This window comes from Cicer arietinum, chromosome 5 (genome assembly GCF_000331145.2).
Source record: "Cicer arietinum cultivar CDC Frontier isolate Library 1 chromosome 5, Cicar.CDCFrontier_v2.0, whole genome shotgun sequence".
Lineage (NCBI taxonomy): Eukaryota > Viridiplantae > Streptophyta > Magnoliopsida > Fabales > Fabaceae > Cicer > Cicer arietinum.
In genome coordinates this window covers 37,807,323-37,822,130 of record NC_021164.2, presented here as the reverse complement: position 1 = coordinate 37,822,130, position 14,808 = coordinate 37,807,323, and the positions used below count along the sequence as shown (strand labels likewise).

The following is a 14,808-nucleotide window of genomic DNA, read 5'->3' as shown; positions in this document are numbered from 1 at the left end:
CCAGATTCAAACTTTCGAAACTGGGTTTCGAACATTTCCCAGATTCAAACTTTCGAAACTGGGTTTCGAACATTTCCCAGATTCAAACTTTCGAAACTGGGTTTCGAACATTTCCCAGATTCAAACTTTCGAAACTGGGTTTCGAACATTTCCCAGATTCAAACTTTCGAAACTGGGTTTCGAACATTTCCCAGATTCAAACTTTCGAAACTGGGTTTCGAACATTTCCCAGATTCAAACTTTCGAAACTGGGTTTCGAACATTTCCCAGATTCAAACTTTCGAAACTGGGTTTCGAACATTTCCCAGATTCAAACTTTCGAAACTGGGTTTCGAACATTTCCCAGATTCAAACTTTCGAAACTGGGTTTCGAACATTTCCCAGATTCAAACTTTCGAAACTGGGTTTCGAACATTTCCCAGATTCAAACTTTCGAAACTGGGTTTCGAACATTTCCCAGATTCAAACTTTCGAAACTGGGTTTCGAACATTTCCCAGATTCAAACTTTCGAAACTGGGTTTCGAACATTTCCCAGATTCAAACTTTCGAAACTGGGTTTCGAACATTTCCCAGATTCAAACTTTCGAAACTGGGTTTCGAACATTTCCCAGATTCAAACTTTCGAAACTGGGTTTCGAACATTTCCCAGATTCAAACTTTCGAAACTGGGTTTCGAACATTTCCCAGATTCAAACTTTCGAAACTGGGTTTCGAACATTTCCCAGATTCAAACTTTCGAAACTGGGTTTCGAACATTTCCCAGATTCAAACTTTCGAAACTGGGTTTCGAACATTTCCCAGATTCAAACTTTCGAAACTGGGTTTCGAACATTTCCCAGATTCAAACTTTCGAAACTGGGTTTCGAACATTTCCCAGATTCAAACTTTCGAAACTGGGTTTCGAACATTTCCCAGATTCAAACTTTCGAAACTGGGTTTCGAACATTTCCCAGATTCAAACTTTCGAAACTGGGTTTCGAACATTTCCCAGATTCAAACTTTCGAAACTGGGTTTCGAACATTTCCCAGATTCAAACTTTCGAAACTGGGTTTCGAACATTTCCCAGATTCAAACTTTCGAAACTGGGTTTCGAACATTTCCCAGATTCAAACTTTCGAAACTGGGTTTCGAACATTTCCCAGATTCAAACTTTCGAAACTGGGTTTCGAACATTTCCCAGATTCAAACTTTCGAAACTGGGTTTCGAACATTTCCCAGATTCAAACTTTCGAAACTGGGTTTCGAACATTTCCCAGATTCAAACTTTCGAAACTGGGTTTCGAACATTTCCCAGATTCAAACTTTCGAAACTGGGTTTCGAACATTTCCCAGATTCAAACTTTCGAAACTGGGTTTCGAACATTTCCCAGATTCAAACTTTCGAAACTGGGTTTCGAACATTTCCCAGATTCAAACTTTCGAAACTGGGTTTCGAACATTTCCCAGATTCAAACTTTCGAAACTGGGTTTCGAACATTTCCCAGATTCAAACTTTCGAAACTGGGTTTCGAACATTTCCCAGATTCAAACTTTCGAAACTGGGTTTCGAACATTTCCCAGATTCAAACTTTCGAAACTGGGTTTCGAACATTTCCCAGATTCAAACTTTCGAAACTGGGTTTCGAACATTTCCCAGATTCAAACTTTCGAAACTGGGTTTCGAACATTTCCCAGATTCAAACTTTCGAAACTGGGTTTCGAACATTTCCCAGATTCAAACTTTCGAAACTGGGTTTCGAACATTTCCCAGATTCAAACTTTCGAAACTGGGTTTCGAACATTTCCCAGATTCAAACTTTCGAAACTGGGTTTCGAACATTTCCCAGATTCAAACTTTCGAAACTGGGTTTCGAACATTTCCCAGATTCAAACTTTCGAAACTGGGTTTCGAACATTTCCCAGATTCAAACTTTCGAAACTGGGTTTCGAACATTTCCCAGATTCAAACTTTCGAAACTGGGTTTCGAACATTTCCCAGATTCAAACTTTCGAAACTGGGTTTCGAACATTTCCCAGATTCAAACTTTCGAAACTGGGTTTCGAACATTTCCCAGATTCAAACTTTCGAAACTGGGTTTCGAACATTTCCCAGATTCAAACTTTCGAAACTGGGTTTCGAACATTTCCCAGATTCAAACTTTCGAAACTGGGTTTCGAACATTTCCCAGATTCAAACTTTCGAAACTGGGTTTCGAACATTTCCCAGATTCAAACTTTCGAAACTGGGTTTCGAACATTTCCCAGATTCAAACTTTCGAAACTGGGTTTCGAACATTTCCCAGATTCAAACTTTCGAAACTGGGTTTCGAACATTTCCCAGATTCAAACTTTCGAAACTGGGTTTCGAACATTTCCCAGATTCAAACTTTCGAAACTGGGTTTCGAACATTTCCCAGATTCAAACTTTCGAAACTGGGTTTCGAACATTTCCCAGATTCAAACTTTCGAAACTGGGTTTCGAACATTTCCCAGATTCAAACTTTCGAAACTGGGTTTCGAACATTTCCCAGATTCAAACTTTCGAAACTGGGTTTCGAACATTTCCCAGATTCAAACTTTCGAAACTGGGTTTCGAACATTTCCCAGATTCAAACTTTCGAAACTGGGTTTCGAACATTTCCCAGATTCAAACTTTCGAAACTGGGTTTCGAACATTTCCCAGATTCAAACTTTCGAAACTGGGTTTCGAACATTTCCCAGATTCAAACTTTCGAAACTGGGTTTCGAACATTTCCCAGATTCAAACTTTCGAAACTGGGTTTCGAACATTTCCCAGATTCAAACTTTCGAAACTGGGTTTCGAACATTTCCCAGATTCAAACTTTCGAAACTGGGTTTCGAACATTTCCCAGATTCAAACTTTCGAAACTGGGTTTCGAACATTTCCCAGATTCAAACTTTCGAAACTGGGTTTCGAACATTTCCCAGATTCAAACTTTCGAAACTGGGTTTCGAACATTTCCCAGATTCAAACTTTCGAAACTGGGTTTCGAACATTTCCCAGATTCAAACTTTCGAAACTGGGTTTCGAACATTTCCCAGATTCAAACTTTCGAAACTGGGTTTCGAACATTTCCCAGATTCAAACTTTCGAAACTGGGTTTCGAACATTTCCCAGATTCAAACTTTCGAAACTGGGTTTCGAACATTTCCCAGATTCAAACTTTCGAAACTGGGTTTCGAACATTTCCCAGATTCAAACTTTCGAAACTGGGTTTCGAACATTTCCCAGATTCAAACTTTCGAAACTGGGTTTCGAACATTTCCCAGATTCAAACTTTCGAAACTGGGTTTCGAACATTTCCCAGATTCAAACTTTCGAAACTGGGTTTCGAACATTTCCCAGATTCAAACTTTCGAAACTGGGTTTCGAACATTTCCCAGATTCAAACTTTCGAAACTGGGTTTCGAACATTTCCCAGATTCAAACTTTCGAAACTGGGTTTCGAACATTTCCCAGATTCAAACTTTCGAAACTGGGTTTCGAACATTTCCCAGATTGAAACTTTCGAAACTGGGTTTCGAACATTTCCCAGATTGAAACTTTCGAAACTGGGTTTCGAACATTTCCCAGATTCAAACTTTCGAAACTGGGTTTCGAACATTTCCCAGATCCAAACTTTCGAACAAGCGTTTCGAAACTTTCCCAGAACCTTCGAAAGTTTCACCTGGCATTGCATTTCGAAGATTTCAATTCAAGAAACTTTCGAAAGTTTCTCGTTTCGAAGATTTCCAAAAGTTCGAGGATTGCATTTCGAAGGTTTTATATTCAAGGAAACTTTCGAAACTTCTGGAATTGAATCATACAAATGCATTTCGAAATTTTCAAAAACTGCAAATATTCGAATGGGAACTTACTTTTGCGTTTCGAATGTTTGAGATCTTCAAAGGTAAGGTTGATTCTGAATCGAATGTTTGAAATGTTCGAATGAATTGGTGAAAAGTGTGAGTAAAATTTTTTTTTGGTTTTTATATATGTGATAGAGGGTAAAATTGTCTTTTACGCATCACTGGGGGGGTGGCAGGTCAAAGTGGGGGGGTGCCTGGTATAAAACTCTAATAAAGTTTATCATAATAACAAATTTGTCACCGCCTTGGTTATTACATTGGATGTATAACAACTGATCTAATATCGATGATGTAACAAGGTTAAAATGCGCTAGTGCTGGTCGAAGTTCTAAGCTTTCGTTCCTTTAGCTTTGTGTGATTTTTTTAGGGCTATATAATGTTACTTGGAAAGAAAATGCTCAAGTTAAGTGCTTTTCTTCATGCAAAGTTAGACTAGATATTAAATTAGTGGTTTGTAAGATATTAATACAATGTTTTGATGTCTTAAAAGAAAATTTATGATTTTATGTTTGTCTTAAGGAATTTAACTATAATGTTTTGATTTTTTTAGTAATATGTTTGTCTTGACAAACTTAATTATAAGATTCTATTATTGTGAAAATGTTTACCGTAAAGTTGCGATTCTTACGTGTTTTAGTGTACTTAATTATAAAGTTTTAATTTTTATTACAATATCATTAGTAAAATTTTGACTTTTATGAACAATATCTGTGTTCTCATTAATATGGGTGACTTCTGTGTGGACGACTTTTTTATTTATTGTTATTTTTATATTTGATCTAATTATGTGTTCTAGGTGGGTTGCTACTTGAATTATTTAGGTATATTTTACGACTTGATGCATCTTTGCGAATTATTCAAAAATCAATTTCTTTAAATCCTTATATTTATATTTTCTGCCTGTTAATTTAATATTTGGTTTAATTTTTTCAATGGGATGATCTGACTCCTTACACTAACATTTAGGTATTAATGATCTTAAAGAATTACATGAATGTTGTTTTCTTGGTGCACGCGTATGGAAAAATGGTACTCTTACTTTAAAATAAAAATGCGGAAGTGGGTATTATTATTATTATTGTTATTATTATTATTATTATTATTATTATTATTATTATTATTATTATTATTATATATATATATATATATTTTTTCATTTATAAAGGACACGGGACGTGTCATGTTTTATGCTGTTAATTTTTTAAAAAATACTAACAATTTAAAGTTTCTACATCTGTTTTACTTCTACTCAACCGTACATATGAGTTATTTGTGAAAATTCTCAAGTCATGTTGTATAGAAGTTTCATACTCAAAATATTGAAATTTAGATTTGTCATTTCTGTGACAAAATTAGAATGAAATGAATACCAAATGACAAAATCATTTTTATATTTTTCTAAAAAAAATTTGAAAATAAATTTAAATTTGACAACACAATAAAAGAGCATGACAAAATCATTTTTATATTTTTTTAAAAATATTTTGAAAAAGAAAAATTTAAATTTGACAACACAATAAAATATTTATTAAAACATTTTTAACACTAAATATAATTTATAAATTTTGTTTGTAGGATGATAATCACTAGGGATTTTTAATACTAAATATATGAATTAGTTGCAATTACGTTCTACAAAATATTTTACATATTCTCAAATGTGTGTTTGTCAACTCATATATAATAATTACTCAACTCATATATTATTTTTGAAATTTTAAAACCTTATTCACAATATTGCTAATATGTTAAAGTCTATATATACTATATTATTTTTGAAATTTTAAAATTTTATTCACACCCCACATAATTACCAAATAATTACCAACTTTTCCCTTTTCTTTTCGAGTAAGTAGTATGTAAGCACACACCCCACATAATTACCAAATACATGTAATAACAATTCTCTCATTATTGACAGCGCCTTTTTGCACTCTAATTCCATTCTTGAAGAAGATCCTATATCTCAAACTCGTATACATGGAGAATTCCCAGAATGGTTTCGTGCGTATGTAAGTGCTTTATTGAAGTTTGTTGCAAATAAATTAGAACTTCTCACCTAACTATTGTGAATATCATGTTTGTATAGGCCATTGACAAGGAAAATGGCGTGACTGACCCTAACTTGTTATCATTAGCTTGGGGTCCTAACTCAATGGTTAAAACTTGGCACAAGTATTACATTAATGGGTACAAATTTCACACAAAAGCTTGGTCTCAGGGTAAGAAAACCATAAATAGTGGAGTTTATGTGAAAGGGGTTACTGGAGGAGGGGAAGATGATTTCTATGGAGTCATCCAACATATCTTCGAGTTGGAGTATTACAAATTGCCTCACAAAGTAGCCTTGTTTTATTGCCAATGGTTTGATCCTAGACGGAACAGAGGAACCAAAGTTCATCCACAATATGATATTGTAGATATCAAGATGAATCGAAAATATGATCTCTATGATCCCTTCATAATTGCACAAAAAGCTAGACAGGTGTATTATGTACCCTATCCTGAAATGCGAACTGATAAGCGTCACTGGGCTGCAGTTATCAAAACAAAGCCTATGGGTCATGTAGAGGTGGATGGAGCCGATGAGGACATGCCATATCAAGATGAAGATATGGCACATGTTGAACAATTAACTGAAATTGAAGAAATGGTTGGCTTGCATGATGAAACACATAGCGATGAAGAAGTCAATGTAACGTTTGTTCCAAATATTCCAATTGATAATGATAGTGATATGGATGATGAAGATGGGGATGATTTTTCAATTGACATTTGAATTTTTAGTAAGTATAAATAGTAGTTGATTGTTTGTATAAATCTTCATATTCTACCTTTTGATATATTAGTTTTAGATTCAAGTTCTTTAATGTTGTAGAGTTGATAATCTTGAATTGTGTTTACTATTGTGTGTGCTAATTGTTTTTATTTATGTTATTTTTTATAGATGACTCCAAAAAAAAAGATTAGACTCAAGCTTCCTTTGAAGAAAAATCGCATGATTTTACCGCATAAGGTAACTCAAGCAGCTCAGCAGGTACAAGCAACAATTGATCATTTTCCACTAGATGCCAATGCCACTACACCAACCTCACAATATGTGCGACATCCCACCCAACAACATGTTAAGCCTCCTACCCAACAAGCTGCAGTGCTTCCACTCCCACCTAATAAGGTGCATCAATCTGAACCAAATATAGTGATGATGCCCACACCAAATTTTGTCCCAAAAGACAACATTTCCCCGACTGTTGAGTGTTCACCGTCACAACCATTAACATCAGTTGCTTCACGACATACTTCAATTTCCGCTAATCCACCACCTTCAATACCGCTTGATATTGGTAATAAGACTCAAGGGTCAAGATGTGCAGATTCTAGTCATGGGGTTGTGCATGATGGGAGAACAATGATATGGCCAGATGGTCGAGGGTATGTAACTACATAAGGATTAACTTTTCATTACTACATAAGGGTTATGGTTCATTTGAAGTTATTTTTTTTTTAAATTGTTTGCAGGTGGTTACCGTGTAGGGTGGCCTCCAAGGCCATCACCTCAGTCATTACATCACAATATGTTGATCCGTATCCTAGCTGGGGAGCAATCCCAGAATTAACTTTGGAACGTTGGTTCGACAAATTTGGTGTAAGATTAAGTTATATATCTTGTTAATGAGTTGAACTATTGTGGGGATGCTAATTGCAACATTATAATTTATTTGTAATGTAATGTTGCAGGAGAAAGTTGCTTGGTTGCCTGAGCACAATTTTCAGATTAAGAATATCTTTAATACAAAAGGATCAATGCGTCTTTTTGATATGTTGATGCAAGCGATAAAGAAGCGTAAGTGTCCAACTTGGATGGGAGAAACTGTTTGGAATGATCTTGAGAAGATATTGATGGATCCGTCGTTTAAGAAGATATCAAATCAAGCTAAGAAAAATCGTGCTTCTTCTAAAGGAGGAGCTGTCCATACTGGTGGATCTATATCCATTGCTGAACATACCATTCGATTGGTACACTTTTTATATTAAGGACATACCTACTATTTGCTATTTTTATTGTTTTGTTGTGTTGTTGTTTCAAAATGCATAGAGTTATTTTGCTGAAATATTTTGTTGTTTTCCTTTGTTGCTGAAATGTGACTCACGGTTATGTTGTTTTTTATTTTTTGTAAGGCTGAAGAGTTAGGTAGAGACCCCACATTGGATGAGGTCTTTTTAAAAACTCACACTAAGAAGAAGGACAACTCTTGGGTTGATGAAAGAGCACAAAAAACATATGTAAGAAATATTAAATCATTCATTCATTCTTTCACTTGTATTTCTTGGAAAAGTAATTTGATTATGTTAAGTAATTTGATTGTGTTAAATTATTTTCTATTTGAGTAGGAAACATATCAAGGTAAGTTGCAACAAGCTTCCAAAAATGGGGAAGAGTCTAGTAGTTGTAGCCAAGTGGTTAATGCGGAAGCTCGCTTAGACATGTGGGTCCAATCTGTTGGGGGGAAGAATAAAGGGAGGATCTATGGTTCTGGAGATAGATCCTCACTTTATAGACCAGGTGTCGCAAGTCTAGTCCCAGATTCTCGTCCATCTAGAGGTTGTGTCAATGTCTTGTCTCAACACTTTATCGAGATAGTTGCACAGATAGCAACATTTGAGGAGCGAGCAAAAGCGGTAGAACACGAGGCACGAGAGGCGCGGGATGAGCTAAGGAAAGCAGAGCAACGTCGACAAGAGGATGAGCAACGCACTAAAGAGCTCCAGATACAGCTAGCAACAGTGGCAAAAAGTGTTGCTTCCATACCGGCTGAGTCATCCCGTCGTCGTCGTCATCCAGATTATGACGAGGATGAGTCTAACGATGATGACGGCGATGAGTAGTACTTATTTCATTGTTAGTTTCGTATAGTAGTACTTTGAAACTTATGGTAGTGACAATATGTATTTTGGTTATGTGTATTTTGAAACTTATGGTTATGTGTATTTTGAAATTTATGGTAGTGACAATGTGTAAGTTATGGTAGTTAGAATGTGTATTTTGAAACTAATGGTAGTGCAAGTTGCCCTTATTTTGAAATTTGTGGCAGTCAGGAGGTGTAATTTGAAAATACTATTTACATATTATTTCACTTTGTTTTGACAATGATGTTTAATATGCTTACAATTAATTTTAAATATATATTAAAAAATACAGGAAACCGTAAAAAAACAAAAATAGAATTAAAATCATTTTTTCGTTACCCACGGACAATTCATGGATAAAATTATCAATATTAAATATAAAATAGTAGACTTGTCACGGATGATCCGTGGGTAACGTAATCTACGACTTTTCCGTCGATAACTATCTACTATTTTACCTACGGCAAATCTATGGGTAACGTTACCCACGGAGACTCAGTGGGTCATATTACCCACGGACAACCCCTAGGTAAGTGTGTCCCACAGCTTGTCCGTCGGTAAATATTTTTCTACGAGCGATTTAGCTACGAACTCGTGTCCGTGGGTAATCCGTAGGTAATTTTACGTTACCTATGGATAGTCCGTGGGCAAAGATAAAATTTGCCGTAGGTAATAACAGTTTTTCTTGTAGTGACTAATATGTTAAAGTCTATATATCCCATGCAATGCGCGAGTTATATTCTAGTTTTATTTATTTTAGAGCGTAAATCAACATCCATCTAACAAATAGAAGATTATCTTTGCAAAAAAAAAAAAAAAATAAAAAATATTTTAGTAAATTGCATTGCTTTCTTTTACAAAAAAAAAAATATATCAAGTCATTTTCTAGTGCATATTTTATTCATTACACGATGAACCATTCCTAAAAAAAAATAGTTGTTTTTTTAAAAAAAACAAATATTTTTCAGTAATGCTTTGGATCAATATGGGACGTTACAGTCACACTGCCCAAATTCAACTAAAACACATCTCAAACCAATATCACCATACTCAATCCCATTACGTCGGTTCTAACTCAAGGTCAACTCTCTTATAGTGCTATCGAAGTTCAGGTACAAGTTGGTGTTTTGATTATAATGTTCGGATATATTTTAGATGAGTAATATGTAATAACCAATATGTTTCCAATCTATTTTTTATTGCATGTCGTGGTTAATCATGTCTTAATCATGATTCATTGATGTTTTTAAACTCATGTCGAAATATTGGTCGTTTCGGCATAAATAGGGGTATTGTCAACTCACAAAAAGTAATTTTGCGCATTGGGAAGTAAGTAATCCATGTGTAGTACACTCTCTAATAACTCTTAAATATCCTTAGGTTGTTAGTTTATAACAGAGTACATTTTGTTGTACGGTACATTAGACACTCAATCAAGTATGTACTACTTTATTGGTTGTTGTTAGAGGTTGGTTTAATGACATCGAATCGTTGATTTAATCATCCAAATGTGGGGGTAAGATTTGTACTCCTCGGAAGGGTTAGAGTCAAGTTATATAGTTAGTGGTAGTGTGGTTCCCAAAAACTTCACTAGAGATGTGTAGTTAACATGAATGACAATCATATAGTGACTCTTTGGAATAACATTAGATGAATGTAGCTTGTGATGATTAATCACTCATCGATTGAACGACTTCGCCACTCTTGATAGACCATTGAACTACTTCGCCACTCTTGAGAAATTTGAGACCGAGAACTAAAGAAAATTCCATATGACATATTCATGGAGCAGAGTAGATGGCTTCCTGTTTAATTCCATCATGGAGCATAGGGAGAATAAGTGGGGAGCAATAATTTAAACAAAATCATGCATGACATGCAATTCAAAGCAAACAACCCATTCACTCACTTTAAAATGAGAATATGAAAATAGAACAAAAATTACCAATGGTCTCCTAATTGAACAATGGGTTTTGAAGTGGAGTAAAATCCTTCTAGGTAGAATCACGTTTACCCTGTTTTAAGAAGGTCGGTAGCTTGTAATTGATTGTAAATACTACCTGGAAGCATATTTAACACACTTCATAGATGTACTTCAAATTAATAGCCCAAGTAATGACAGATAAATGAAATGGAAAACAAAAGTAAGAGACTAAGCATGCTTTTAAAGTGTTTTTACTTTACTAAACATGCTTCAATTTCCAAAAGAGTTTTAGAGACTTAATTTTTCCATTACACTATGAACTCACCAATTTTTCATGTGTTGGCAGGGCTAAGATAAACTATCAAAAAACAAAACAGCTGAGCAAAATAATTGGTGAACCAAGAGAAAATAGCAGCAATATAAATGAAAACAAAACAATGTTTTTGAAAGTATATGCACTTGATCATAATTATGTCAAAAGTAAACCAACTACTCAAATAGTAATGGAAATAAAATTAAAACATCATTAAGCTGAGGTTTTGTATGAACAGAATAAATCACACCTTAGTCAACAAATTAACAATCCAACCATTGAAACAAACACAACCAAAAGAAATTACAATACAGGGAGGTTGAAAAAAAAAATCTCCTTGGTTCACTTCATTTTAGTAAATTGATGATTACAACAAGCAAAATGTAGCCATACTAGATATTTCTCAATAGCCATTATGAGTAAATTATATAAAGTAATTAGCCTTGATATTCCAACAAAAGTTAATACAATAAAGAAAATAAAAGGGACATGATTTTTTAGAGTGAAAAAAGTAGTGCTTGTTAGTGATTTTTATGATAGGGAACTAATATATTGAAAATTGATTGTAAGCTTATCACTATTGATCAACACTCACCACCAAAAATTTGGTTCATGTTATTAGTGAATACGAAGATCTAAAGTTGAAAGTACCATAATTTGAAGGTCCCACCTATTGTAAGACAAGACTTTAACTGTTAAATCAAAAGCATGCATACACACAAACTCATTGGCTTTAGTCTGAAGCATGGAAGCAAGAAAAAGATTTACTATCGAATAGTGTGAGAATACAAATTAGTACCTTCTCCCATTAGTGGCAGCAGGTAGTTATCAAACACATTCCACAAATGAAAACCATGAACTAATAACGAAAAGCTCCTAAAATTGGTGGGAAACAAAGAAAAGCTAAAATTCCAATTAACCACATTAATATAGCCCTGCCATAAAACCAATCCAAAAAAGAACAGAGGAAAATAAAATGGAAACAATCATTTCACTTAACTAATACAAACAAAGTCTATCACAATAGTCTTGTTTCTATCTCATAAAAACAAATTATATCCCAACAAAATGTAGAAAAACAGTCATAAAAACAAGTATATATTCCATAAAACAAGTAATCACCAAGAAGCTATCTCCTAGCACATTTTATTGAAAGAAGAGAAATAGTAAAAGTACCAACAACAAAGTACAAAATTTAAAATAAATTGTCACAGTGACAAATTATCAATTCTGCAATAAGCACCAATGAGCTACTTCTTAGATGGCCACAAATCCTTCTACAATGCATGAACAAACTAAAAAAGTGAGCGAAAGAGATTAAACGTTATGGTTACATAGTGTGTTTGGAGACAACCGCCGCTACCAGATCGTCTCGCCATCCACCACATCACAGTCAACGCCGCCACACTCCTCTCTTACTCTTAAAATCTCATCATTCCCAGTCCCTCCGTCTTCCCACCATTGAAGCTCAAACCAGAAATGTCCTTCGTGGACATGACAAAGCCACAAATGCTAACGACGACACCTAGGTTGAAGTGTTCATGTGGGACTACTTTTTCTACTCCATTCCCCTAAAAACTTTTAAGACATTAATCACTTCTAAATCAATTGCCTTCTAATTCTGAAGAAACTTGAATAAAACCCTCAAACTATTAACCCTACAAATATGGTCTTAAATCATATATTCCATGTAGCACACACTTCAATCCTGAACACTTCAACACCTTAAATTGTCAACTCTCATGAATGTTGACACCTTCAAAATTAAAGAACAATGAAAATCTAATAACCTAGAATCCCTAATTCTACGGGTAAAGAAATTTATTCATTTCCCTTCAAACAAGTTGCAATTGATTCCAATAAATTTTCTACAAACATAGAATCCCCAATACTATTAAGTAATAATATTACAATCTATTTTGAAGCATGTCTTTTTAGTACTCATTTCAAGAAATACTTTAATTCAATGGAAAAATATGTTGTTATTTCAATATTTAGGGTGGATCAAACCACAAAACAAGATGTTTCATGGAGCTGCTTGTTTTTATTTTGGCAATAGCGTAGGTTTAAAGCTCTACAAAGTTTATAAAAAAATTATAATTTAAATACAGTGACAGGTCTCAACCTTCAGAAAGTATAAGAATTGTCAGGCCACTATACACCTAAAGAATATCCAAAAGGTTCATGGCTATTTAATTTCCACTAAATCTTGATTTGTGTTTTGGCACAAAATTGCATATTTTGGGTCATGATTCACTTTGGTTGTATTTTCCATCTTTTAATTAGGCACCATATCGATCACTTAATATACAACCTTTATGTCCAATTAACTATTCCTCCCATCCCAATATGTTAGCTTTGGGGTTTCTGATCCACAAGACCCCACACAATGATCAAAGCTTTCCAAAAGTGTGGAAATGCGTTGATCCTCCAACAAATGATGAGATCACCTTTTTGAATTAGGCAAGATGAGTGATTGCTACGCGCCTACTCCTATTCTCCACTTTTCATGTTAAAAAAACTTCTATAAATTGATAATAAGAGTATGTGAAGCAACATAATAGCCAAGAGCTAGTTGTTAAGAAGTCTATGACAAGAATGAAAGGCATTACCTTTAACCTCATTGTGATTTTTTTTGGGCTCTCCTCTCTTGTATGCTTCAAAGCAATTCCAATTACAAGTAAATTCGACTACCTTATTGTCAATATCATTTATCTAGAAACTTATTTTTCCTTTATTCTTCTTTTTTTAAATTTAAATCACAAAACTTTGCTTCTATAAATAGGAACTGAAAGCTTTATGCAAAGTGGTCAAGCTCAGCTTGCACCGAAGATCGTCAACAACTACAAGGTACAAAACATGATACCATAAGGCCATCGCTAACTTTTTAAATCAATTGCATTTTACTCTTCCATATGGCAGATAATTGTAATCAAATTCTATTAATATATCATTTATATAAGGATTCCTTAAACCCATAAACAATCAATTTGATTGAAGGCTATAACAAGCATAGTTTTAAATTGTGGTCGTTGTTACGCGACAAACTTGTATATTGCAGTAACTTTAAAATCTACAATATTGCATCTGCAATTGCAGTTCTTAACCATAATTTTAAACCATGATTAGTATAAGTTGGTTATAAGACATGTTGCATTATTCTATTTACTAGATTTATATAAAAATTAAGAACCTTATGTTTATTGGATTCGAATGCAGGTTATGATCAATGGGAGAAACTGGTCTGTGGAAGAGCCTACTGTTCATGAAAGGATGGATTTGGAACTCCATGATTACCCACCATCTGGGGCTAATGGTCGTCACACTCCAAGAGTACCATACCCATAGTGTGTGTAGTTAGTACAAATTTGAACCTAGTAGAGATGCTTTGGGCAATAAACTCTCAATTAAGTAAGCTTGTTGTCATTAGTAACAAAATATTAATGGTCATTTATCTTTTTTTAAATACTCGTTTGCGTTCTTTATCTATTATAAATAATAAATGGTAAAACTTTTAATCATAATTTTTTAAATAGTTGTATGATTAGTGTCATGAACTATTGAAGTCTAATCTTGAATTGTTTATAAAATTTTGTGTACAAACACACCAAAGACATGATGAAAATACACTGCGATAACTATTGTTCATTTTAAGGAATTTATATCTATTTCAAATAATGCAAGGAGAGTTTTTTCAAGTACAAGCATATTATTGGGTTAAAATGATATTTTCTTTATAGAATATTATAGTAGACACAAGTTGGCAATTGTTAGAAGTGAGTTCAATGATAAAATGTTGCTCTAACTTTTGT

At 34.1% G+C, this 14,808-nt stretch overlaps 1 protein-coding gene across 1 annotated transcript; it reads left to right on the top strand.

Annotated features, from left to right (window-relative positions):
* The first annotated feature begins 13,568 nt into the window (after positions 1 to 13,568).
* LOC101503829 (uncharacterized) lies at positions 13,569 to 14,499 on the top strand. The gene is made up of 3 exons (XM_004514905.4): positions 13,569 to 13,676; positions 13,782 to 13,846; positions 14,216 to 14,499. Exons 1-3 carry the CDS (start codon positions 13,586 to 13,588, stop codon positions 14,342 to 14,344), a joined length of 285 nt encoding a protein of 94 aa, XP_004514962.2. The 5' UTR covers positions 13,569 to 13,585; the 3' UTR covers positions 14,345 to 14,499.
* Positions 14,500 to 14,808: the final 309 nt, after the last annotated feature.

What these genes read in the sequence shown, in the direction of transcription:
- LOC101503829 (XM_004514905.4), top strand. Translation starts at nt 13,586, where the DNA reads ATGACAAGAATGAAAGGCATTACCTTTAACCTCATTGTGATTTTTTTT. An exon ending in CAAAGCAATTCCAATTACAA is followed by an intron (nt 13,677 to 13,781) that starts GTAAATTCGACT and finishes TTCTATAAATAG; the next exon opens with GAACTGAAAGCTTTATGCAA. An exon ending in AGATCGTCAACAACTACAAG is followed by an intron (nt 13,847 to 14,215) that starts GTACAAAACATG and finishes ATTCGAATGCAG; the next exon opens with GTTATGATCAATGGGAGAAA.